At 41.5% G+C, this 24,525-nt stretch overlaps 1 protein-coding gene across 3 annotated transcripts in view; it reads right to left on the reverse strand.

Moving 5' to 3' along the window:
* lrba (LPS-responsive vesicle trafficking, beach and anchor containing) overlaps positions 1–24,525 on the reverse strand; it is an 856,602-nt gene that overhangs the window by 259,241 nt on the left and 572,836 nt on the right. For all 3 annotated transcript variants that reach the window (XM_048526975.2, XM_048526966.2, XM_048526981.1), the window contains one exon: positions 13,674–13,786. In XM_048526975.2, coding sequence (XP_048382932.1) covers positions 13,674–13,786 — 113 coding nt within the window. The remainder of the gene's footprint in view (positions 1–13,673; positions 13,787–24,525) is intronic.

Consider the following 24,525-nt stretch of genomic DNA (forward strand, 5'->3'; position numbering starts at 1 on the left):
TGCAGGGTTCCCAGGCGGAATATGAGTTGCTGTTCCTGCAACCTTCGGGTGGCATCATTGTGGCAGTGCAGGAGGCCCATGATGGACATGTCATCAAGAGAATGGGAGGGGGAGTATGACAGTGACAGTGACTGCTATGACAGTGAGTAAGGACCAGGGAGCTGCTATCTTATCAAGTCCATGAGCTGGGTGTGTGTCCTGAACAGCATTACAATGATAGTTGTCAGTGGAACCCAAGGTGAAAACTGAAGTGCAGATATATCCTGTAAGTGGATCAGAAATGTGCCATGTAGGTTTTTACAAACTAGCACAAACTGGATGCCAATGTCTGAAGACATGTGATGCTTGTGGCTGATGCCTATGGGTCATGCCCCAAGATGTTGGAGTCCAGTGCTAAACATGGAAGCTGTTTGGAGCAATTGGTGAGCTTAATTCACACGATGCCTGCTCTGGTTTCAATACCAAATTTTCTCAACATCTAGCTTTTGTAGTGACTTTAGTAAGATAGAAAGCTGAACATTAACAAGGTGGGTTGGACCGTCAACAAGACTTTTAAAAAGCAATAATCCCCTTAATTGGTAAGTCATACTACTTAGCAAAAACTTGCCAGGATGGTTATGAAAAGCAGAAAAGATGGAGCAAAATGATCCTGATGTCGAGATTGGCCATGCTGGATTACTTGTTTGACATTCCCACTAATTTCACCATAGCCCACATCACTTAGACCCTTGGAAGATTCTGTACAAAGGCTCTTGCATCTAAACAACAAGCCCAAGTGCCCTTTATGTAAGTTGAAGGAAACACTATACTAATATTGCTGAAGATTTATTCCTCGATAATGCTTCAAAAAATTGACTTGGAATTTTGCCAACTGTGGCAAAATGGCCACAATTTAGCTGATGGTCAAACTTAACATATTTCTAAATTCACAACTACATTCTTAAGTTGAATTAATCCCTTTAAGGCAGACACATCTGCTACTGGCTTATCATTCCACGAGGTGCTTGATTTATCTTTGTAAGCTTCATTTTAATCTTTGTACTTTCAGTCCTTCTTAGTAGCTGTTTATTTTGATGTGCCAACACCTGATCAATGTTTCTCTTTGTGTATCTTGCTTTTGTAATGCAAGAACATACAAACTAGACAGACAAGAAAAAGGAGAGATAATGGGAACTGCAGATGCTGGAGAATCCGAGACAACAAAGTGTGGAGCCGGATGAACACAGCAGGCCAAGCAGCATCTTAGGAGCACAAAAGCTGATGTTTTGGGCCTAGACCCTTCATCAGAAAAGGGGGATGGGGAGAGGGTTCTGAAATAAATAGGGAGAGAGGGGGAGGCAGATCACGGTGGATAGAGAAGATAGGTGGAGAGGAGACAGAGGCAAAGGTGGCAGAAAACTGCTCGATATCCAAACGTAGGAAGGTCATGTGGCTGTGGTACCTGGTTTGCTTCAGGACATGATCGAGCAGTTTCAAGGCCGAAGAGATTACAAGAGAGTTGCAGTGGGAGAGAGAAACCCTGAGGTTGGTCTGGAAGGTAATTTCTTCAGGTTAGGCATCCCTGGAAGAGGCTTCGCAGTGATGTTAAAATTGTATCAGAAATAATGGGAACTGCAGATGCTGGAGAATCCAAGATAACAAAGTGTGGAGCTGGATGAACACAGCAGGTCAAGCAGCATCTTAGGAGTACAAAAGCTGATGTTTCGGGCCTAGACCCTTCATCAGAAAAGGGGGATGGGGAGACGGCAGAAATGAAACTGGTCCACTCTATCTCGTACAGCAACACTGCACATAATCACCAACATTCCCCACTTACCAATAGTCAAGTAGCCTCCTTGGAGTGGGAAAATAGCAAATAAAAACATCCAATTTTGAAGAAATCAATTGAGAGAAGTTCCTTCCCAATCCCAAAGAAAATCCAAAACAGTGCAAAGAGACCACATCATCCTACGCTCTCCCAAATTCTATTTGCATTGACATCAGTCATTGTCATAATTTCATCCAACACTCACTCGAACAGCTGACAACATTTTGTAAATGTTGGTGACGTTTCATAAAATAAAAATTGAAAACTCAATCTAGTTCTTTACTTGAAGTGCTTTAGGAGTTTTGTTGTATTCCAAAATGGTGACAGAGATCAAAAACTAGAAATTTCGCTCTTGGTCAAGAGCCAATGATTTTTGCAATCTGGGAAATGGAGATAGGTTTTAACTTATACATCCATGGTTCACACAGGCAACTGACAAAGCACAGCTTTCTCAGGTTGAGATAACAAGGTGTACAGTTGGATGAACACAGCAGGCCAAGCAGCATCAGAGGAGCAGGAAGGCTGACGTTTCGGGCCAAGACCCTCCTGTTCCTCTGATGCTGCTTGGCCTGCTGTGTTCATCCAACTCCCACACCTTGTTATCTCAGATTCCCCAGCATCTATAGTTCCTACTTTCTCAGGTTGATCTGATTTTTATTCCCAGGATGCTCAACACATGACATTTGTAATTTAGAAGAAGCTCTGAAGCTACCAGAATTCTCTACAGAGAGGGGTATCTTTTTGGAGAACTGCCTTCTTGTGTGTGTCTTGGAAGAAGTTAGAAATCCTCTGGGATTGTTAAAAGGAATGGACATGCAATTGAAGTGCATAAATAATTGGAACCTTAATCCCACTAGAAATTTCAAGAAACTAGTCAAAAGCAGCTGTCCACAGAGCTGTCAATAAAAGTTAACAAGCTGACAAGGTGTTAAAATTACTGCCCTTTGAACACATGGAAAAAAGATAGCTGCTATTTCACTCAAGAATAAAACTTGAGGAGTTGTGTTACAGCAAATGGGATGCACACATGATTTTACAAATTATCATCCTCTCAGTGAGGTGCTTGTCAGGACACAGCTTGATAGACAGCTCCAGATGGCATAAACTCTTTGAAATGGGACTATGAATTCCAATGTGCGTTTGTGAGAGGTATTAAAGGAAATTTAATGCATTGAATGAGTTACTTTGTGAATTTCTCAGCAATTAAGAAATGCATTTAATCTCAACATGGACCCATGATGAGTAATGGTTAAGTTGAAATGCTGGGCGTAAAGACAAGTGGATAGATGGGGAGGCACAGGATGACATGAATTGACTGTCCAGCACTTCTAGCCTGATCCAACGTTCAATATGATCACAACTGACCTAATTATGATTAAATGTTTTTATTGTTACTGCCAAGCTAGACAAGTTCAAATTTTTCAATATCATACACAATTTGCTAAATGCTTGCCCACTCTCTTAATCTACCAACATGCTTTCCAAATACTTTATGGACTCTGTGACTTTTTATGCTACTTATCTTTATATCATCAACAAATGTAGCAACCATAAATCTGGTATCTTCATCCCAGTCATTGACAGGAGTTGGAACTACATTGATACAAGGGCAATAAAGGGTCTTGGTGTGTGGGCAAAAAGGCATAGGCTGCTGTGGGGGCTACAAGAATCCATTTGGGTGGGTAGATGGACATAGCTGAACACGGAGATTATGAAGGATTGTGGGGTTTAGATTCATGAGTATAAATTGGCACTGAAGGTACAAGATGCTGTGGGGGTAAATGGGGAAAGTTAAGCAGCATGGGGTGGGTGTGCTCATGGATGAAGAATGGGGTTGCTGGTAGAGACTCAGGCATTGTGAAGCATGAAGGGTTTTTTTTCATTTTATTGTTTTCCCCTTTGCTTCAACATGGTGCAGTGCTTTCTGCCTAGTTTGCACAGGTAAAAGCACGTGCAATTCCAATCTTTATTTCAGTTTCCGTAAAATTACATCGGGGGGCGGGGTACTACACGTCCTCACTGAATTTTAACCACATAATCCCTGAAGTAGAAGTATTAGTAGTCTTTTTTAATATGCCACTTTCAATCAAGAAACCAGGTTTTACATTCACCACAGGCCAAAACAGTACATTAAGCATGCTAGATAACCAAGTGTGAAGCTGGATGAACACAGCAGGCCAAGCAGCATCTCAGGAGCACAAAAGCTGACATTTCGGGCCAAGACCCTTCATCAGCTCTCTGGGGTCTAGGCCCGAAACGTCAGCTTTTATGCTCCTGAGATGCTGCTTGGCCTGCTGTGTTCATCCAGCTTCACACTTGGTTATCTTGGATTCTCCAGCATCTGCAGTTCCCATTATCACTGATATTAAGCATGCTACCTGGTTGTGCATGATCTCCAGAGGCCTCAAATCACCTTATCAACCAACATACATAGCATTAGTTGAACAGATTCATCTAATGAACTGCAAATTTGTGTTTGGATCATTCCCTGAAATTTTCTTCCTGCCCCAGGAGTAATTTTGCAACCCAGCAGGTAGATCATTTGATCTATGGATAGATCATTACAGCTCTAGTCCAATGTTTTTAACACCTTAGTATTCTGTGTAACTTTTTCATTTATGACCTTGTGCTGCTTATGTACATTCCTGTTTGTGAAAAATAGAATACTCAATTAATTTCATTGCTTACTAAAGATAAGCATGGAGAAGTTAGTGGAGATTGTAAGATCACATTTAGGCACCTCACATTCTAAAGGTTATTTGAGCATGCAATTTCATGATTTTGTTTTACATAACAGTGGAAAAATGAATACTCCCAACAGAATAGAACAGAGAACAGTACAACAACGGAATGAGCCCTTTGGCCCACGATGTTGTGCTGAACACGACACTAAATTAAACTAATACTCTCTGCTTGCTCTTGGTACATATTGCTCCATTTCTTGCATACTCATGTGCTTATCTAAAAGTCTATTAAGTAGACTTCTATCAAGTCTCCCTTCAGCCTCTGCCGCTCCTGAGAAAACAGCCTGAGATTTTCTAGCCTCTCTTCATAGTTCATGCTCTCTAATCCAGGCAGCATCCTGGTAACCGTCTTCTACACCCTCTTCAAAGTCTCCATATCCTTCTTGTAATATGGCGACCAGAACTGAATAAAATTTTGGCCTAAACAACATCTTGTAAAGATGCAACATGACATCCTGACTTTTGTACTCAATTCCTGGACCAATAAAGGCAAGCATGCCTTTACCACTCTATCTACTTGTGTGGTTGTTTTCAGGGAGGTATGGGCTTGAACCCCAAGATCCTTCTGTACATCAATTCTGTGTAGGGTCCTATACTTTTCCTTAACACTTGATCTCCCAAAGTGTAGCCATTCACACTTGCCCTGATTAAACTGCATCTGTCACATCTCCACAATACACTCACTATATATCTTGACAACTTTCTACACTATCTACAACTCCACCAATCTTTGTATCATCAGCAAATTTACTAACCCATCCCTGGAACGCCACTAGTCATGGACTTGTAGCCTGAAAAACAACCCTCCACCACTAGCCTCTGCCTTCTATGGGGAGGTCAATTCTGAATCCACAAAGCCAAGCCACCTTGGATCCCATGCATTTCAATTTCCTGGATGAGCCTACCATGACAGACCTTGTTGAAAGCTTTTCTATAATCCATGCAGACAACATTCACTGCTCTACCCTCATTATCACCTGTGTCAGTTCCTCCATAAATTTAATCAAGTTATTAAGACATGACCTGCTCTGCACAAAGACTGTCCCTAATTAGGCCATGCTTTTCCAAATGAATGTAAATCCAATGCATAAGCATTCTCCCCAGTAGGTTCCCAACCACTGATGTGAGACTCAATACAAACAGAAAGATAGGTAATCAAATAATTGTCCAGTAATCTAAGTCATTATCCATTACAGGTCAACAAGACACATTAGTACAATTATTGATCATATGATATCATTGTCCCTCCCTTTTACAAAGTCAAAAGTTGCAAACTTTTACTGGTAATTGTTACAATTTACTATTAGTAATATTGGAAATGTAGACATTTGCATGAGGCAATAAACTGACAGCAAGTCTGCCTTCATAGTTTGATTATTTCAAGAGTTGGGACTTCTCCGTGTGCCCAAGGCAAAATTCATCCATCAGTTGATATTACTAAAGATAATGTGGTTTGTGGGACATTGCTCTACACAATTTGGCACGATAACTGTGGTCAATGAATATGTTTCATAAGTAATCCAACAGGTGTGACACACTTTGGGACATCCTAATTTGGTGAAATGCAGTACAAAAATAGAACTATTTTTCTTTCAGTTTTACAAATGCTTCATGTTTAAAGAGTCCAATCTTCGAGACTGAAAGAACAGTTACTGATTCTGCAAGATTAATCTTAAAGCATAGTTCATCTGTAAAAGTAAAGTGAGTAATTCTTAACAGCATGCAAGACTGTGACAAACAGTGTAACAATGGTTGGTTAAGACTGAGAAATCTCAGTTAAATCCCTGGGACCTGACCAGGAAGTTATCGAAGAACTTGCAGGGCCCCTAGCAGAGATATTTGTATCATTGACAGCCATGGATGAGGTGCCGAAAACTGGAGGATGGCTGATGTTGTGCTACTATTCAAGAAATGCTGCAAGGAAAAGCCAGGGAGCTACAGGCCAATGAGCCTAACATCAGTGGAGGGTGGGTTGTTAGAGGGGATTCTGAGATAAAGGATCTACATGCAGTTAGAAAGAAGGACTGATTATGGGCAGCCAGCACGGCTTCATGTTGGGAAAACATGTTTCACAAATTTCATTGAGTTTTTTTTTGAAGAGGTGACCAACATGACAGATGAAGGCAGACGGATTTTAGCAAGGCCTCCAACAAGGTTCCAAGACTGATGAGTTATGTTACGTCACATGGGGTATAGGGACAGATAGCCAAGTGGATTCAAAATTAGCTTGGCAGTATGACACAGCAGGTGGTGGTGGAGGGTTGTTGTTCAGACCGGAAGCATGTGACCAGTGGTGGCCTACAAGGATTGGTGCTGAGTCCACTGTTGCTTGTCAATTATATAAATGGTTTGGATGAGAATATAGGAGGCATGGTTAATAAGTTTGCAGATGGCATCAAAATGGGTGGGTGTTGTGGACAGTGCAGAAGGTTTTCCAAGGTTACAAAGGGATCTTGATTAACTGGGCCCATAGGCTGGGGAATGGCAGATATAGTTAATATAGATAAATGTGAGGTGTTGCATTTTGGGCAGACAAACCGAGGCAGGACTTACACAGTTAATGGTAGGGCCCTGGTGTGTGATATTGAACAGAAAGACCAGGATTGCAGTTACAGCATTCCTTGAAAGTAGACATAGGTAGACAGGGTGGTGAAGATGGCATGTGGCACACTTCCTTTCATTAGTCAGAGCACTGAGCACAGGAGTTGGGACGTCTTGTTACCGCTGCATAAGACATTAGTAAAGCGGCATTTGGAGTACTGTGTACAATTCTGGTCACGTTGCTATAGGATGGATGGTATTACAGTGGAAAGGATACAATAAAGAATGACAAGGATGTTACTGAGACTAGGAGATTTGAATTATAAAGGAGAGGCTCGATTGGCTGGAACTATTTTCCCCTGGAGCGTACGAGGCTAAGTGGTGACCTTTAAAGAGCTTTATAAAATCATGAGGTGCATAGATAAAGTGAGTAGTCCGGGTCTTTTCTCCAGGGTAGGAGAATCCAAAACTCGATGGCATAGGATTAAGAGGAGAAGGGAAAAAGTTAAAAGGGACCTCAGGGGCAACTTTTTCCACACAGAGGATGGTGCACATATGGAATGAGCTGCCACAGGAAGCGGTAGAGGCAGGTACAAATACAACATTTAATAGACATTTGGATGGGTGCATGGATAGGAAAGGTTTAGAGCAATATGGGCTAAACACAGGTAAATGATAATAATTCAGTTTAGGAAACTTGGTCAGCATGGTCGAGTTAGGCTGAAAGGTCTGTTTCGGTGCTCTATGACTGTAAGTCTTAGATTATTTTGTTATTCAGAATTTTGTAAGTAAATACTAAAAGTTTATTCTTATAAATATGAATGAGACTTGAAAAGTATCTTGTTAATCAAGCATTCTGAAAGCTATAATGTGGCTTATAAAACATCGAAGCACGGGTGGTCTGCTTTGTCATTCAAGGAAAATATGGATGATCTGACGATCCTCAACTCCACTTTCCTGCCTTTCTCCCCCACACACTTTAGCGGCAGAAGCCTAAAAGTAACAACAGTTTTCCCACTACCATTATGCAACCTGTTTACTAAAGCAATGAATTAAGTGGCTTATAACAAAGGTTGGGGCCTTGAATTTGCAGTTGGCAATGAACAAGTGGTGTCACCATTCATTGTACTTAGACTAGCCTACAGAATTTTTGCGGGCTTTTATATTGAACCTTGTGGTTTTCTGACATCAAAAACAACAGTGTGTGGTGGATGGGATCTGAGACATAGGGGAATCAATCAAAATTGTTGCTCAACACAGCAGAGTCTGAACCAGGAAGTCCCAATTACAATATTTAATAAAACATTTTGTATATACAGAAAGTGAACTAGAGAAGTAAATATGTGAATGAGATATAAGGGAAAGTGTATAATTTTAAAAAAATCTCAACTGCACTTAACAAGGAAATATACTTGACACTTGAAAAGGCAAGCTGTATGCCAGGGATAATAAAATGTGAGGCTGGATGAACACAGCAGGCCAAGCAGCATCTCAGGAGCACAAAAGCTGACGTTTCGGGCCTAGACCCTTCATCACAGAGCTCTCTGAGCCCGAAACGTCAGCTTTTGTGCTCCTGAGATGCTGCTTGGCCTGCTGTGTTCATCCAGCCTCACATTTTATTATCTTGGAATTCTCCAGCATCTGCAGTTCCCATTATCTCTGTATGCCAGGGAGGTTACTTGGCAGAAATTAAGTCAGATTATGTCATTTAAAAAAAAACATCATTTAGGCTCGAATAGACAATACCAACATTTTCTGACATGTTCATTGGGCAACTACCACAATATCATATATGTGAATGGTAAATCTCTTGCCAAGCTACTGTTAACAGAGAAGTTTCTGGAGGAGTAAGGCAACCCTGACAACAGATTACTATATTCAACTGTGTATATGCAGACTGTGTCAAGTTTCTGTTTGTTTTACTCCTTGATAATAGTATGTACTGAGAGCCTCACTGTCATTCCTACTCTAAAATCTGGCCCAAATATTTTAAAGAGGACAAGATATAAAGAACCTCACGGGTACAATTTGAGAATTTTTTATTCACTAGTTAAGATCAAAGCAGCCATTTTTCTTTACTCCCTAAAACCTCAGGTATGTTACGTTATTTTTGTGCTCCCTCTATGTTGAGTTTCTATTGTTCACTTAAAATGCAATAACTTATTATTCCTGCTACACTCAAATTCCTATTTTCACTAATAAATATGATTGGGAGCATTCTCATTTTTGATCTCATATGCGCTATTATGCATATGTAGTTCATGCTGAAACAATCAATGACAGGAAATGACATAAGGAACAGTTTTGCCACTACTTAAACTTCACTGATTAGCATTTATGACGTGCTTCTACATGATGCTATGGGTGAAACAGAATGGCTCAATCTAAATATCCAATATCGACAAGCTGATTCAAGAAACTCCTTAGCACTGATTTAATGCAGTATTGCCTAAAGGAGGACAGGAAATATACTTCCTAAACTTTTAACTATTGGGGCATAGCAGTGCTCAAACTCAATCCTGAAAAATAGAAACTAGCCTTGTAGGGGTAACAATCTTAATCTTACTACCCATTTTAAATTACCAACTTTTTGGTTCATTTAAATTATTTTACACCTCTGTTCAAAAACAGAGGAAGACATAAAACAGCTGTAAATCAACGATCAGTAGTGAATTAAGTTCCATTATGAGCTCACGGAGGCTATGAACTCCTTCCATGAACTCTGCTAACTATAAGACCATAAGACATAGGAGTGGAAGTAAGGCCATTCGGCCCATCGAGTCCACTCCGCCATTTAAATCACAGCTGATGGGCATTTCAACTCTACTTCCCTGCACTCTCCCGTAGCCCTTGATTCCTTGTGAGATCAAGAATTATCGATCTCTGCCTTGAAGGCATCTAACGTCCCGGCCTCCACTGCACTCTGTGGCAATGAATTCCACAAGCCCACCACTCTCTGGCTGAAGAAATGTCTCCTCATTTCCGTTTTAAATTTACCTCCTCTAATTCTAAGGCTGTGCCCACGAGTCCTAGCCTCCCCGCCTAATGGAAACAACTTCCCAGCGTCCACCCTTTCTAAGCCATATATTATCTTGTAAGTTTCTATTAGATTGCTCCTCAACCTTCTAAACTCTAATGAATGCAATCCCAGGATCCTTAGCCGTTCATCATACGTTAAACCTACCATTCCAGGGATCATCCGTGTGAATCTCTGCTGGACACGCTCCAGGGCTAGTATGTCCTTCCTGAGGTGTGGGGCCCAAAATTTGACACAGTACTCCAAATGGGGCCTAACTAGACCTTTATAAAGTCTCAGAAGCATATCACTGCTTTTATATTCCAACCCTCTTGAGATAAATGAGAACATTACATTCGCTTTCTTAATCAAGGACTCTACCTGTAAGTTAACTTTTAGAGAATCCTGGACCAACACTCCCAGATCCTTTTGTACTTCTGTTTTGCGAATTTTCTCACCGTTTAGAAAATAGTCCATGCCTGTATTCTTTTCTCCAAAGTGCAAAACCTCGCATTTGCTCACGTTGCTCACTAGTCCCACCCCATCAACATAAATACTCAAGTTATGTCAGTACACCAACAATATGGATTGCACATACATGTCCTAGAAACAGAAAAACTAAAATGAACATTTTCTTGTCATTAGTGCCTTATCAGTGACCTCTTAAAATCAATACAGGAGTGGAATTATCAGAAACATCATTAGGCAATATCAACCTAACAATAATAAGGATTCTGCCAGAATCTCCTGCTCCAAATCTTACCACAGTCCCTGGTTAAAACACAGGCATGAGAACTGAATGCAAAACTGTGGGGAGTAACTTCTCTCACCAACTGATGAAGTGTGTCACCAAGTTTTGAAGTCAACAGGGAGAACAGGGGAATCCACTGACTGGAGTAAATTCCCATGCAATACAACAGGACTGATAATCAGAAATCATGCATCACAGTTCCAGGGTATCCCTTCAGGGGTCTGTTGAGGAAGCATCCTTATGTCAACCATTTTCAGCTGCTTCATTCTTTTGAATTTTTACTGCTGATGACTGTACAATAATCAGCACCATTTGCAATTCCTCAGATACTGAAGAAGTTACATGTCCAAATGCAGCAACACCAGGGCAATATCTGCTAGCATCTCACAAATACCAGACAATAACTACCTCCAGCAAGAGAGAATCCAACCATCATCCTGTGACATTAGCATTTCCGAATTCTCCACAATATACGTCCTGGGGCTTGACTGGCACCACATCCACAAACATTTACTCATTCCACCACCCAATGCATAGTAACAACCATGTGTGCCACCTATGAGAAATTTACCAAGGCTCCTTCCAGCACTTTCCAAACCCACAATCATATGTGATACATGTGAACACAACAACCTGCAAGTTCCCCTCCAAACCACTTACCATTCTGACTGACTTTTATAGTCCTTTTGGAATCCAGCAACTTTCATCTCATTATAATTCTCTCCAATTCAAATTTGCCTCTCAGTACTCAAACACTTCTGTACTGCATTCACAGTGCACTGTGACCTCAGAACCATACAGAGTTCTTCCAGATCATGAGACCTATACCTCCAATACTCCCAAGGTACCAAAAACTCTCAAGACTCTAGATCCCAGAACCAGCACCGGCAGTCATAATGTACTTAGATTTTTCTCCAATGTTCTTCAACTTTAAGTAAAACTAATGAGATTATCCTGCAACCAGCATTGTGTTGTCTGTTACAAGTCCCCTCATTGGTATTCCCAGATCTGAGGGCCACAATGACGTTACTATATCTGTAATTAAGGTCCACAAGAATACAAATTGGCATAACATTCCTGCTCTTATAAAGCTTCTGACATAAATCATGAGAAACCTGCTTCATTATCTAAATGAATACAAACCAAAAGAATGCTATACAGTAGAGTGTGCTGAAAATTTTGGACGGCTGGTAAAGAAATAAGTTGTAAAACATATTAATAGCATAAATATGAGTGACAAAAACACAAAATGATTACAATTTGAAGAATGTAGACTATTGAATATAAAACTGTATATCTACATTTCTTCCTCACTGTTCTCCTCTCAACATATATAGATCAGGTGGAGGAAGGAAAGCATCACCAAAGCATTATAATATTGTCAACAGAAATTCTGAATCTAGACCAAATTTCACTTTGAACTTATGCCTTAGATGGGTTCGTCCTTCAATTTTAAAAAAATGGGATGACAACATTGTTGGCAAGGCCAGCATTTTTACTCATTCCCAATTATCCTTGAAAAGGCAGTGATCAGCTGCCTTCTTAAACCACAGCAGTCCATTTCATAGAAGTACACTGACAGGGCTGTTAAGAATAGAGTTTGACCCAGCGACAATCAAGAACTGAGATATAGGTTCAAGTCAAGTGAACATGCAAGTGATACTGTTTCCTTCAGCTTGCTGCCTATGTTCTTCTAAGTACAGTGGATCCTGTTGATGGTGCACACTTCTGCCAAACGCGATGGTGGTGATGGTAAATTAATGGTTTCAGATGGTGGACGGACTTCAGGTTATGCAGGCTGTATTATTTTGGGCTTCTTGTGCATTATACTCATCCAGGCAAGTGTCAAATACACTATTATACTTCTTACCTGTGCCTCTTAGATAGTTGATAGGCTTTGGGGAGATAGGAGATGAATTACTTGTCACAAAATTCCAAATCTCTGATCTGCTCTTGTAATCACAATAGTTACATGACTAAATGAGTTAAGCTTCTGGTCAATGGTAACCCTTGCATGTCAATGGTTGGCAATACAGTGATGGCACTGAAATTGAATGTCAAGGCATAACGTTCAATTCTTTCTTGTTTGAGATGGTTATTTCCTGCCATTCGTGTGGTATGTTGTTACTTGCTTCTTCTTTTTCTCCTTACATTCTAACTTTGATATTGCCATTTTGGCCTAAACTGTACATACTTCTAGAGTTCATCTTTCTTTCAGCATTCTTAGAATTTGGAAAATAAAATTGTGTTAGCACAACCATTCTGTATGACTGGCATAGAAAATATCCTGCAGCTAACAGATGATTCAAATACCACCACCTCCACTCCCATCAAAAAGAGAAAAAAAAGAGGCCAAATGAAGGGAGCAGAAAGGACAGAGGAGGCAGTGGGGGTGGAGCAGGGAACGCTGGCAACTGAAAGTTGAGCAGTGCAATTTGATAGGGTTAAAGAGAACACAGTTGGGGAGAAAAGTTGAAGTTTATGCACATGGGAGTCCTCGAAATTCTAAATTAACAAGAATATTTAAGAACTAGACACAGAAATTGCAAAACTAAAAGCTTCAGCTATCTCACCAATGTGAACCTAGGCTTAAAAGCAAATGCCAACTGAAATAATGGAGCATCTATGCAAAAACTGGATTCTGCAGTCAGGATAATAAATTTACAGAAACATGAAACACGATGAGAGAGGAGCTGGAATGTTATAAGAAAAATATTGGCAAAAAGGTTGTGGCAAGTCTTGAAATTAGGAAGTCAAATGACAGGATGATTTTAATATATTAATAAAATAGGAAATAGATTGAAGATAAAATACCTTGGACAAATCTCTGAAGTTGCTTGGCAGTGTCAGATCCAACTCTTCTGATTCGTAATTAGTTATCACCCAAGGAAAAACTGGATACTGATTCAAATCATTATAAGTCCGACCTTAATGACAAAAGAATTAGCATTTAATTTAGCAGCCAGACATGAATTGGGCAGTATTATTTCAAGACAGTAAAACAACATGATACCAATTTCCAGCAAATGAAAACATTCTCATATACCTTAAACAATGCATGTAAAAAAGCATATGATATTTAATGTGCAATTTGCTTCCCCAGAATGTACTGGAAGCTGGTTCTTCAAAGTTACTCAATACTGAGTTAGATTTCTGACAGGCTAGAGAGTCAAGTTTTATGGTTGGAGACAGGAAACTGGAGATGAGACGAAAATTGGATCAGCTTTGGTCTTACTGAATGATAGAACAGGTCCAAAGGGTGAAACAGCCCCAAGCAGTGCATTCTTCATAAAACTCAACTAGTACGAAATAAAGGCAGCAAATGGATTCACTACTGTGCTTATCAACACAGGAAAACGGTCAGTCAACTCAGGATGAGGAAATGTTTTGTATACATTTTGTATATATTTTGTAAGCAACCTGTATAGAGTCATATGGCATGGAAACAGGCCCATCGGTCCAGTTCGACCATGCTGAGCATGTTTCCTAAATTGATAATAGACCTGTTTGCATCCATGTGCCCCATATGCTCTTAAATTATTCCTATCTACATACCTATCTAAATGTCTTTTAAATGTTATAATTGTACCCACCTCTACAACTTACTTTGGTAGCTTGTTCCACATATGCACCACCCTCTATTTCGTAAAAGTTGGACCTCAGGTCCCTTTTAAACCTTTCTCTCTCATCTTAAAACTACGCCCTCTGGTTTTAGAGTTCCTGTACGCTGGGGAAAAGACCTTATTTGGCCTTTTACCTCATCTGTGCCCATCATGATTTCATAAAACGCTAAGGTCGACCCGCAGTCTCCTACGCTCCAGGGATGGAAGTCCCAGCTTATCCAGCACCCCTTTTTAACTCAAATCTTCCAGTCTCAATAACAGCCTTGTAAATCTTTTTTGCACCCTTTCCAGTTTAATAACACCCTTCATTTAGCAGTGGAACCTTAGTTACTTGCAGTACTCCAAACACGGCCTTACTAATGTCTTGTACAACTGTAACATGCCATTCCAACTCTTGTACTCAATCCTCTAACCAATGAAGGCTGGTGTGCCAAAAGCCTTCTTCACCATCCCGTGTACCCCATGACGCCACTTTCAAGGAGCTATGTACCTGCACTCCAATGTTTCTCTGTTCAACAGCGCTGCCCAGGGACCTGCTATTAGCTGTGAAAGACCTGTCCTGGTCTGTTCTATCAAATTGCAACCCCACACATTTATATTTATTAAACTCTACCTGCCATTCCTCAGTCCACTGGCCCAGTTGATCAAGATCCCAGTGTACTCTTGGATAACCTTCTTCACTGTCCACTATGTTACCAATTTTGGTGTCATTCACAAATTACTGACCATGCCTCCTATATTCTCATCCAAATTGGTTATATAAATGATGAACAACAATGGACCCAGTATTGATTCTTATGGCACACAGCTGGCCACAGGCATCCAGTCTAAAGAACAATCCTCTACCACCACCCTATGTCTCCTGCCATCAAGGCAATTTTTATACCAGTTAGCTAGCTCTCCCTGGATCCCATATAAATTAACCTTACTAACCACTCTACCATGTGGAACCATATCGAAGGCCATGCTATAGTCCATGTGGACAACGTCTACTGCTGTGCCTTCATCTATCTTCTTGGTCACCTCTTCAAACAATTTCAACTGTATCTGTGAAACATAACTTCTCACACACAAAGCTATGCTAACTAGCACTGATCTGTCCTTGCCTTTCCAAATGCACGTAGATCCCATCCCTCGGCTTACCTACTACTGACATTAGGCGCACTAGTCTGTAATTCCCCAGCTTTTCCTTGCACCGTTTCTTAAATAATGCACAACATTACTTGTAAGGAAAGGGTGGATAGGCTGGGACTTTTTTTTCACTGGATCATAGGAGGTTGAGAAGTGACCTGATAGAAGTTTATAAAATAATGACAGGTAAAGGTAGAGTTAAGCTGCCTTTCCCTAAGATGAGAAATTTCAAGACTTTTTTAGGTAAGAAGACAGAGTTTTAAAAAAGAAATGAAGCAAAGTTTTTACACAGAGGATGGTTTGTGTGTGGAATGAACTTTCTGATGAAGTGATGGATGCAGATATAATTACAACATTTAAAAATAATTTGGATGGATCTATGAACAGGAAAGGTTTGGAAGGATATGGCCAGGAGGGGGGAGCTGGGACTATTATAGTTTGGGATTATGTTCAGCAAAGATTGGTTGGACCGAAGAGTCTGTTTCTATGTTGTATGATTCGATTAGTCACACACCAGTCTTCCAGTACTTCGTCCGTGTTTATAGATGATACAAATATCCCTGCATTTTCTTCTCCAGCTTTCCACAATGTCCTGAATTACATTTGATCAGGTCCAAGGAATTTATCTACCTCTTTGCATTTCAACAACTCTAGCACCACCTCTTCTGTAATGTGGATTACTTTCAAGACTTCACTATTTATTTCCTGAGTTCTTTAGCTACCACGTCATTCTCTACTGACGAGGTGGTGATGGCCTGGTGGCATTTTTGCTGGACTATTAATCTAAAGACCCAGATAATGTTCTGGGGACCGGGGTTTGAATCCCACCATGGAAGATGGTGGAATTTGAATTTAATAAATATCTGGAACTAAGAGTCTAATGATTACCGTGAATCCATTGTCAATTGTTGGAAAAATCCATCTGGTTCACTTAACGTTCTTTAAGGAAGCAAATTGCCATTCCTACCTGGTCTGGACTACATGTGACTCCAGACCCACGACAACGTGGTTGACTCTTAACTGCCCTCTGGGCAATTAGCGATAGGTGATAGATGCTGCCTAGCCAGCAACGCCCTCATCCCATGAACGGATAAAGAAGAAAAAAGAAGAAATATTCATTTAAGATCTCACCCATCTTCTGTGGGTCCACACATAGATGACCTTGTTGATCCTTAAGAGGTCCTATTCTCTTCTTGGTTACTCTTTTGTCATTAATATATTTGTAGAATCTTAGATTTGGCAGATATCTCATGTCCTCTGTTTGCCCTCCTCATTTCCGTCTGAAGTGTACTCCTACACTCTCTGTATTTCTCAAGGGATTCACTTGATCCCAGCTGTCTATACCTGATATATGCCTTCTTTTTCTTGACCAGGGCCTCAATATCTCTAGTCATCCAGTGTTGCCTCCTCCTGCCAGCCCTGCCCTTCTCACTAAGTCTGCCATGATGTCCCTTTACCTGGGAACAACCTCCCCCAATCAACTTTTGAAAGCTCCTGTCTAAAATCTTGCACAAATTTAGAACTTCAATTTGATGACCAGGCCTTTCCTTTCTATTTTACAGCTAATAGAAATATGGTCACTAGTCCCAAAGTACTCTCCGACTAACACCTCAGTTACTTGCCCTGCCATATCTCCCAAGAGGTGGTCAGGTTTTGCCCTTCTCTAGTCGGGCCTCATATTTATTGAGAAACATTTCCTGAAAACACTTAAATTCCTCACCATCCAAACCCTTAACACTGTGGCAGTCCCAGCCTATATTTGGCAAGTTAAAATCCCCTACTATTATAACTCTTGTTCTTATAGGTATCAGTGATCTCCCTACATACTGGCTCCTCAATTTCCTGCTGACTATTGGGAAACCTATAGGGCAATCTCATCAAAATGATCACTCTCTTTTTTATTTTTCATTTCTACCCATTTAGCTTCCATTTGACTATTCCCCAGAAATATCCTCTCTAAATGCTGCCATGATGTTTTCCTGAATCAAAAATGTCACCCCCCCTTCCTCTCTTGCTTCCTCCTCCTATCCCTCCTATAGGATCTGTGCCCTGGAACATTGAGCTGCCAGTCCTGTCCCCCCATCAGGCAATGTTTCTGTAATTCTAGTCCCATTTTTCCATCCATCCCCTGAGTTACACAGACAAATCTGGGTGTTCAGGTCTGGTGAACCTTGAAGGTGGCAACACAGCTTGATAGAGTGGTCAAGAAGGCATATAGCATGCTTTCATTCATCGGAGGGGGCGTGGAATACAAGAGTTGGCAGGTCATGTTACAGTTGTATAGAACTTTGGTTCGACCACATTTGGAACACTGCGTAAAATTCTGGTCGCCACATTACCAAAAGGATGCGGATGCTTTGGAGAGGGTGCAAAGGAGGTTCACCAGGACGTTGCCTGTTATGGGGGGTGCTAGCTATGAAGTGAGGTTGAATAGATCAGGATTATTTACATTAGAAAGACTGAGGTTGAGGGAGGGCCTGACTGAGGACTACAAAATCATGAGAGGTAAAAACAGGGTGGATAGCAAGAAGCTTTTTCCCCCAGAGTGGGGGAGTCAAGTACTAGGCGTCACGATATCAAGGTGAGAGAGGAGAAGTTTAAGGGAGATATGCATGGAAAATTCTTTACGCAAAGGGTGCCTGGAACACCTTACCAGTGGAGGTGGTAGAGGCGGGCATAATTGCAACATTTAAGATGTATCCAGACAGATATAAAAATGGGCAGGGAGCAGAGTGATAACAGATCCTTGGAAAATAGGTGACAAGTTGAGATAGATGATCTGGATTGGCGTAGGCTTGGAGGGCCAAAGGGCCTGTTCCTGTGCAGCAATTTTCTTTGTTCTTTAACTTCATTGGCCATACCAGTCAGGCCTCTCACATTGAAATAAAGCGGTTTAATTCATCAGTCTTTCCCTGCCATACCCTTGCCTGCCTGGTATATTTAACTTGATTTCTTTTCCTTCTGCATTTGCCTCAAACTTCTCTTTTGTTTCACTACTGTGTAAGGTCCCAACCCCTGCCAGACTAGTCTGAGTAGTTCAGGTGGAACCTGTCCCTTCTGTATAGGTCACCCCTGCCCAAGAAGAGATCTCAATGATCCAAAAATCAGAATCCCTGTCCCCTGCACCAACTCTTCAGCCAGGCATTAATCTGCCTTATACTCCCATTCCAACTCACTGGTGGTGGCACCAGCAGTAATTCAGATATTTCTACCCTTGGGGTCCTGCTTTTTAACCTCCTCCGTAACTCCTCAATTTCATTCTGCAGGACCTCATCCCTTTTCCTATCTTTGTCATTGGTACCAATGTGTGCAATGATTCTGGCCGCTCATAGTCCTCTTTGAGAATTTGTGCAACTGCTCTAAGATGTCCAAGACTCTCGTACCTGGGAGGCAACACATCATTCTGGAGGCTCACTTGTGGCTACAGAAACACCTGTTGTGCCCATGACCAGACAGTCCTTTATCATGATTACTCGCTTAGACTTTGCCATACCTGATTATGGCAGAGCAAGTCATGGTGCCAAAGGACTGGCTGCTGCTGCTATTTTCCCCTGAGAAGCTATCCCCTCCAGCTGTATCCATAATGGTACCTTGTTTGAGACACTTGCCTATCTCTCCTGGTGGTCACCCACCTACCTTACAGAACGTCTGGTGTGACCACCTCCAATGAAGCTACTTTTTAATCACTCTCTTTACTCAAAAGTCCTGAATTTATTCACATTGTTGAAAGTTGACCAAGGTTATGAGAGTAAGTAGAGATGACTGCATGTTTAGACAAAATTTTTCATAGAATCCCTGTTACAGAAAAAGGCCTTTTGGACCATCACGTCTGCACCAACCCCAGAAGAGCATCCCACCCAGACACAGATGCCTACACTATCCCAGTGATCCTAAAATTATCATTGCTAATCCACCTAGCCTGCACATGAAAGCACAACTGTAAACCTTGGATGAACCACAGAATCCACTCCCTACTGATGACCTTTGTGCAGCATTCGAGTCAGAGGCCCAGGCCAATACTGGAAATCCAGATATGACCTCCACAAAACCATCGGGAATGCCAAAAGGCACCACCAGGCCAAGTTAGAGGCCCAAACCGATAACAGACTCCTGCCACCTATGCGAGGCCTAAACAACATGACAGGATACAAAATGAAGTAGCACAAGCTCATGGACAAAGACACATCCCTCCTTGACATGTTTAATGCTTTCTACACTCGGTTTGAGTGAAATGCCAGTGACACAGTGACGCCTGCACCAACAGCCCCAGACACTTCTGTTCCCTTGGTCACCACTGCAGATTTCAAATCAATCTTTCTGGGAGTCAACAAAAGGAAATGGCGGCAGGCCTGGACAGTGTCCCCAGCTGAGCACTCAGATCCAGTGTGGACCAACTCGTGGGGATATTCACTGACATCTTCAACCTGTCCATCCTATAAGCCAAAGTCCCCACCTGCTTCAAGAAGACCACTATCATCCCAGTACCTAAGAAAGCACATGCAACATGCCTTAATGACTACCGCCCCAGTTGCCCTGACCTCAATAATCATGAAGCGCTTTGAGAGGGTGGTCACAGCCCAGATGAACTCCAGTTTCCTTGCCTGACTCGATCCCTTACAATTTGCTTACTGATGTAACAGTTCCACAGTGGATAGCAGATCCCTTGCCTTGCACTCATCCCTGGAACATCTGGGAAGCATGTCCATCTATGTTAGACTCCTGCTCATTGACTATAGCTCCATTTTCAAAGTTGTCATCCCCTTCAGACTGATCTCAAAACTCAAAAACCTTAGTCTCAGTCCATCCTCTGCAACTGGGTCCTCAGCTTTCTGACCCACAGACCACAATCAATCAGCGAAGGTAGGTAACTGCACCTCTTCCACAATAACACTCAACACTGGAAATGCCAAGAGTGCATGCCCAGCCCCCTACAGTACTCCCTATACACCCATGATTGTGTTGCCAAATTCCGAACAAACGCCATCAACAATTTTGCTAAGAACACCACCAGAGTAGGATTGATATCTAACAACTAGGCAAAACTCAGAAGGGAGACACAGAGTTTGGTGATGAGGTGCAATGAGAACAACGTCAGCAAAACTAAAGAACTGATCATTGACTTCAGAAAAAAAAAGGTCCTATCTATATCAATGGAACCAAGGTTGAGAAGGTGGACAGCATCAAGTTCCTCGGAGTGACAATAATCAACAACCTGTCCTGGATGTTCCATGCAGTTGCAACAGTCAAGAAGGCACAACAATGCCTCTTCTTCCACAGACAGCACAGGAAATTTGGCATGTCCATAAGGATCCTCACCAAATTCTACAGATGCACCATTGAAAGTCTACTGTCTGGATGCAAACCAGCCTGGTATGGCAACTGCACTGCCCAAGACTATAAGAAACTACAGATGGTAGTGTGCCTAGCCCAGACCATCACAGAAGCCAATCTTCCATCCATGGATGTCACGTACGTGGCTTGCTGCTGCAGAAAGGCAGCCAACATCATCAAAGTCCCAACATGCCCCATTAATGACCTCTTACAATCTCTGCTGGCAGGCAGAAGATACAGAAGCCTGAACACGTGCACCTGCAGGTTCAGGAACTGTTTCTTCCTGGCCATTATTAGACGGATAAATTGTCACTCTAGCCTCATATAATGATGATCTTGCTAGCACACACCCTGTGCAATGTAACCTGTGTGCTTCTGTCTAAGCCTTTTTACAACCTTTGATCTGTATGTCTTTGCTTACAATGATCTACCTGTACTGCTTGTAAACAAAGTTTTTCACTGTACTTCGGTACATATGACAATAAATCAATCAGAGAGAGGTAGTAAGATAAACAGATTTAGGCAATGATTTGCAGATAAATAAAACAAGGTGCTGAGGGCAGTGCAAATAAACAAGTGATTGTTAGTGGTATTAGACTCAGGACACTGGTAGGGAGGTCTGTTTAGCAAGATGTGGAAGGATGGATCGCCTTCGCCATAAAAGATGATACGAAGGTGGGTCAGTGCAAAGGGCTGTTCTAGGTTACAAAGGACATGGATAGGATGCAGAGCTGGGCTGAGAAGTGGCGGATAGAGTTTAACCCTGAAAAGTGTGAGGTGATTCATTTTGGAAGGACAAACTTGAAAGCAAAATACAGAATACAGGGTTAACAGAAAGATTCTTGACAGTGTGGAGGAGTGAAGGAATCTTCGGGTTCATGACCACAGTACCCCAAAAGCTGCTACGCAGGTGGGTAGAGTTTTTAAGAAGGCATACAATGTGTTAGCTTTCATTAATAGAGGGGTTGAGTTCAAGATCCGTGAAGTTATGCACCAGCTATACAAAAGCCTGGTTTGGCCACATCTGGAGTATTGTGTCCAGTTCTGGTCACCTCATTACAGGAAATATGTGGAAGCATCGGAAAAGGTGCAGAGGAGATTTACCAGGATGTTGTCTAGAATGGTGGGAAGGTCTTACAAAGAAAGGTTGAGAGAGCTAGGGCTTTTCTCTTTAGAGCAACAAGTGATGAAAGATGATTGATAGAGGTGTACAAAATGATCAATGGAATATACAGTGGACAGCCAGAGACCTTTTCTTGGGGACATAGTTTTAAAGTGAAAGGAGGTAGATATTGGGGAGATGTCAGAGGTAGGTTCTTTACTCACAGTGTGGTAGGGGCATGGAATGCATTGCCGGAGAGGACAGTGGAGTCGGCCTCATTAAGGGCATTTAAGTGGTTATTAGATAGGCATATGGATGATAGTATAAGATAGTGGTGGAGGTTAGATAGACCTTCGGTTTCAGGTAAAAGTTTGGCACAGCATTATGGGCCGAAGGGCCTGTACTGTGCTGTACTGTTCTATGTTCTTCTATGTTCTAACTGAACTGGCTGAAAAATGATATCTGTGATGCTAGTGTCCTCCAGAACATACTGAGATGGATCACGGCTGAAGCTTGTTGCAAATGATACAGCGTTATCTTTAGGACTGATGTGCTGGTCTTCCTTATTATTGAAGATGAAGACATCTGGGGAGCCTCCAATCTTGTGAGCTGCATAATTGTACATTCATCATTGGATGTGGCAGGATAGCAGAGCTTAGGGTTGATTAGTTTTTGACAGAAGTACCCAGTTCTATCTATGATTTGCTGCTCCCACTGCTTGCTTTGAAAGTAGTCTTGTGTTGTAGATTCACCAGGTTGACACCTCATTTTTAAGAATGCCTGGTGCTGCTCCTGCCCTCTTTATTGAACCAGGGTTGATCCACTGGTTGGATCGAAAAAGTAGAGTGGGGAATCAATCAGACCACGAGGTTGCAGATTGTGGTCAAGTGGTTTTTTTCAAAATCTATCCCATTTAGCATGGTATTAGTGCCTCACAACACCATATAGGGCACTCTCCATGACAATATTGGACTTTGTCTCCATAAGGACTGTATTGAGGTCACTCCAACCTTTTTTGTCTTGAACAGAGGCATGAAGATTGGGCAGCAATGAGCTCAAGTATGTTTTTTCCTTTTGTTGGTTTCCTTAACACTTACCGCAGGCCCAGTCTAGTAGCTACATCCATTAGAACTCAACCAGTTCAATCAGTGGTGGTATTGCAAACCACTCTTGGTAACGGACATTGAGGTTCCTACCCAAGTACATCTGCACCCTTGTTCCCATCAGTGCTTTTTTCAAACGCTGTTCAACATGCAGTGCTAATTCATTAATTATTCCACTGTTGTTGTCCATGCCAAAGCTGTGTAATTCCCTCCTTAAAGCTCTCTGCCTTTCTTCCTGTTAAAACCTACTTCTCTTATCAAGTTTTTGGTTTCCTGTTCTGATGCCTTCTAAGGTGGCTTAGCATCAAATTTATTTGGTAAAGCTTTTGTAAATTTCTTTGAAGTTATTAAAGATGCTCTATAAATGTAGGTTATTGCTGGACAGAACTATGGTAGACGAACTTCCATGTCGGTAAATGTGAGATTATTATGTTTAGAACAAAGAATGAATGGGGGTGGGGTACATGCTAATTAGCAAAAGATTCTCTTACCCACATTTGACCTGATGCCAGGACATTTCATAAGGTATGGAATCAATATTGATAACTCTTGAGGACAATTGCCTCCAGGCTGTGCCATCAACTCTGGCAGATCTGTCCTACCAGTGACAAAGAATGTACTCAGAGATGTTATCTAGGACATTATCTCATTGGGAAATAGTAAAGTACGAAAATAATAAAGCAAAAAAGAGGTAGACAAGGACAGTTGTGTTGTTACAAAGATATTTGTTTGGGAGTGACAGGAGAATCTCTTATTGGAAATGTGCTGGTTAAGAAAGAATTAGGTGAACAACAGACCAGGAGAGTTGGCAGAGAAAGGTTGAAATGTCATTGGAGGGCAAGGATGGATGATGGATTGTGACTGCAGTCATAAAATGTTACTGACAATTTCAGGGAATTTTGGGAGCTGAGCAAGAAGTTAAATGGTAACAATTTAATCTGGGGCCCTGACAAGGAAAGAGAGGGTTAATATGCAAGGGGTGGTTTAGGAAGGGAGAGGTGTGCATTGGAAAGAAATGGTGAACAGTATACACAACATGTGTAGGGGGGCCCATCTATGATGCTATTGAGCATTGGATAGGCAGAACAAATTGTTTGGAGGAGATCATTCAAGATAGAGATCTCGGTTTGATCTCTGTTCAGCAAGGCATAAAGGTTGGTGGGAAATGGAAAAATGAATCCACTGTTGTCATAGTATACCTTTGTGGAGCAACAATGGATATTTTGCTACAATAAAAGCCTTGTTAGTTCAATGATACATTGAACATGATGTTGCAAGATTATCCGTGGGTTGAAGAAAGAGCAATGGTGAGATAGCTACATGCACACTCAACATCTGAAAGAGAGGTGTACAAACATTTTGTACACAATGTCAGA

This window comes from Stegostoma tigrinum, chromosome 1 (assembly GCF_030684315.1).
Source record: "Stegostoma tigrinum isolate sSteTig4 chromosome 1, sSteTig4.hap1, whole genome shotgun sequence".
NCBI classification, from domain to species: Eukaryota; Metazoa; Chordata; class Chondrichthyes; order Orectolobiformes; family Stegostomatidae; genus Stegostoma; species Stegostoma tigrinum.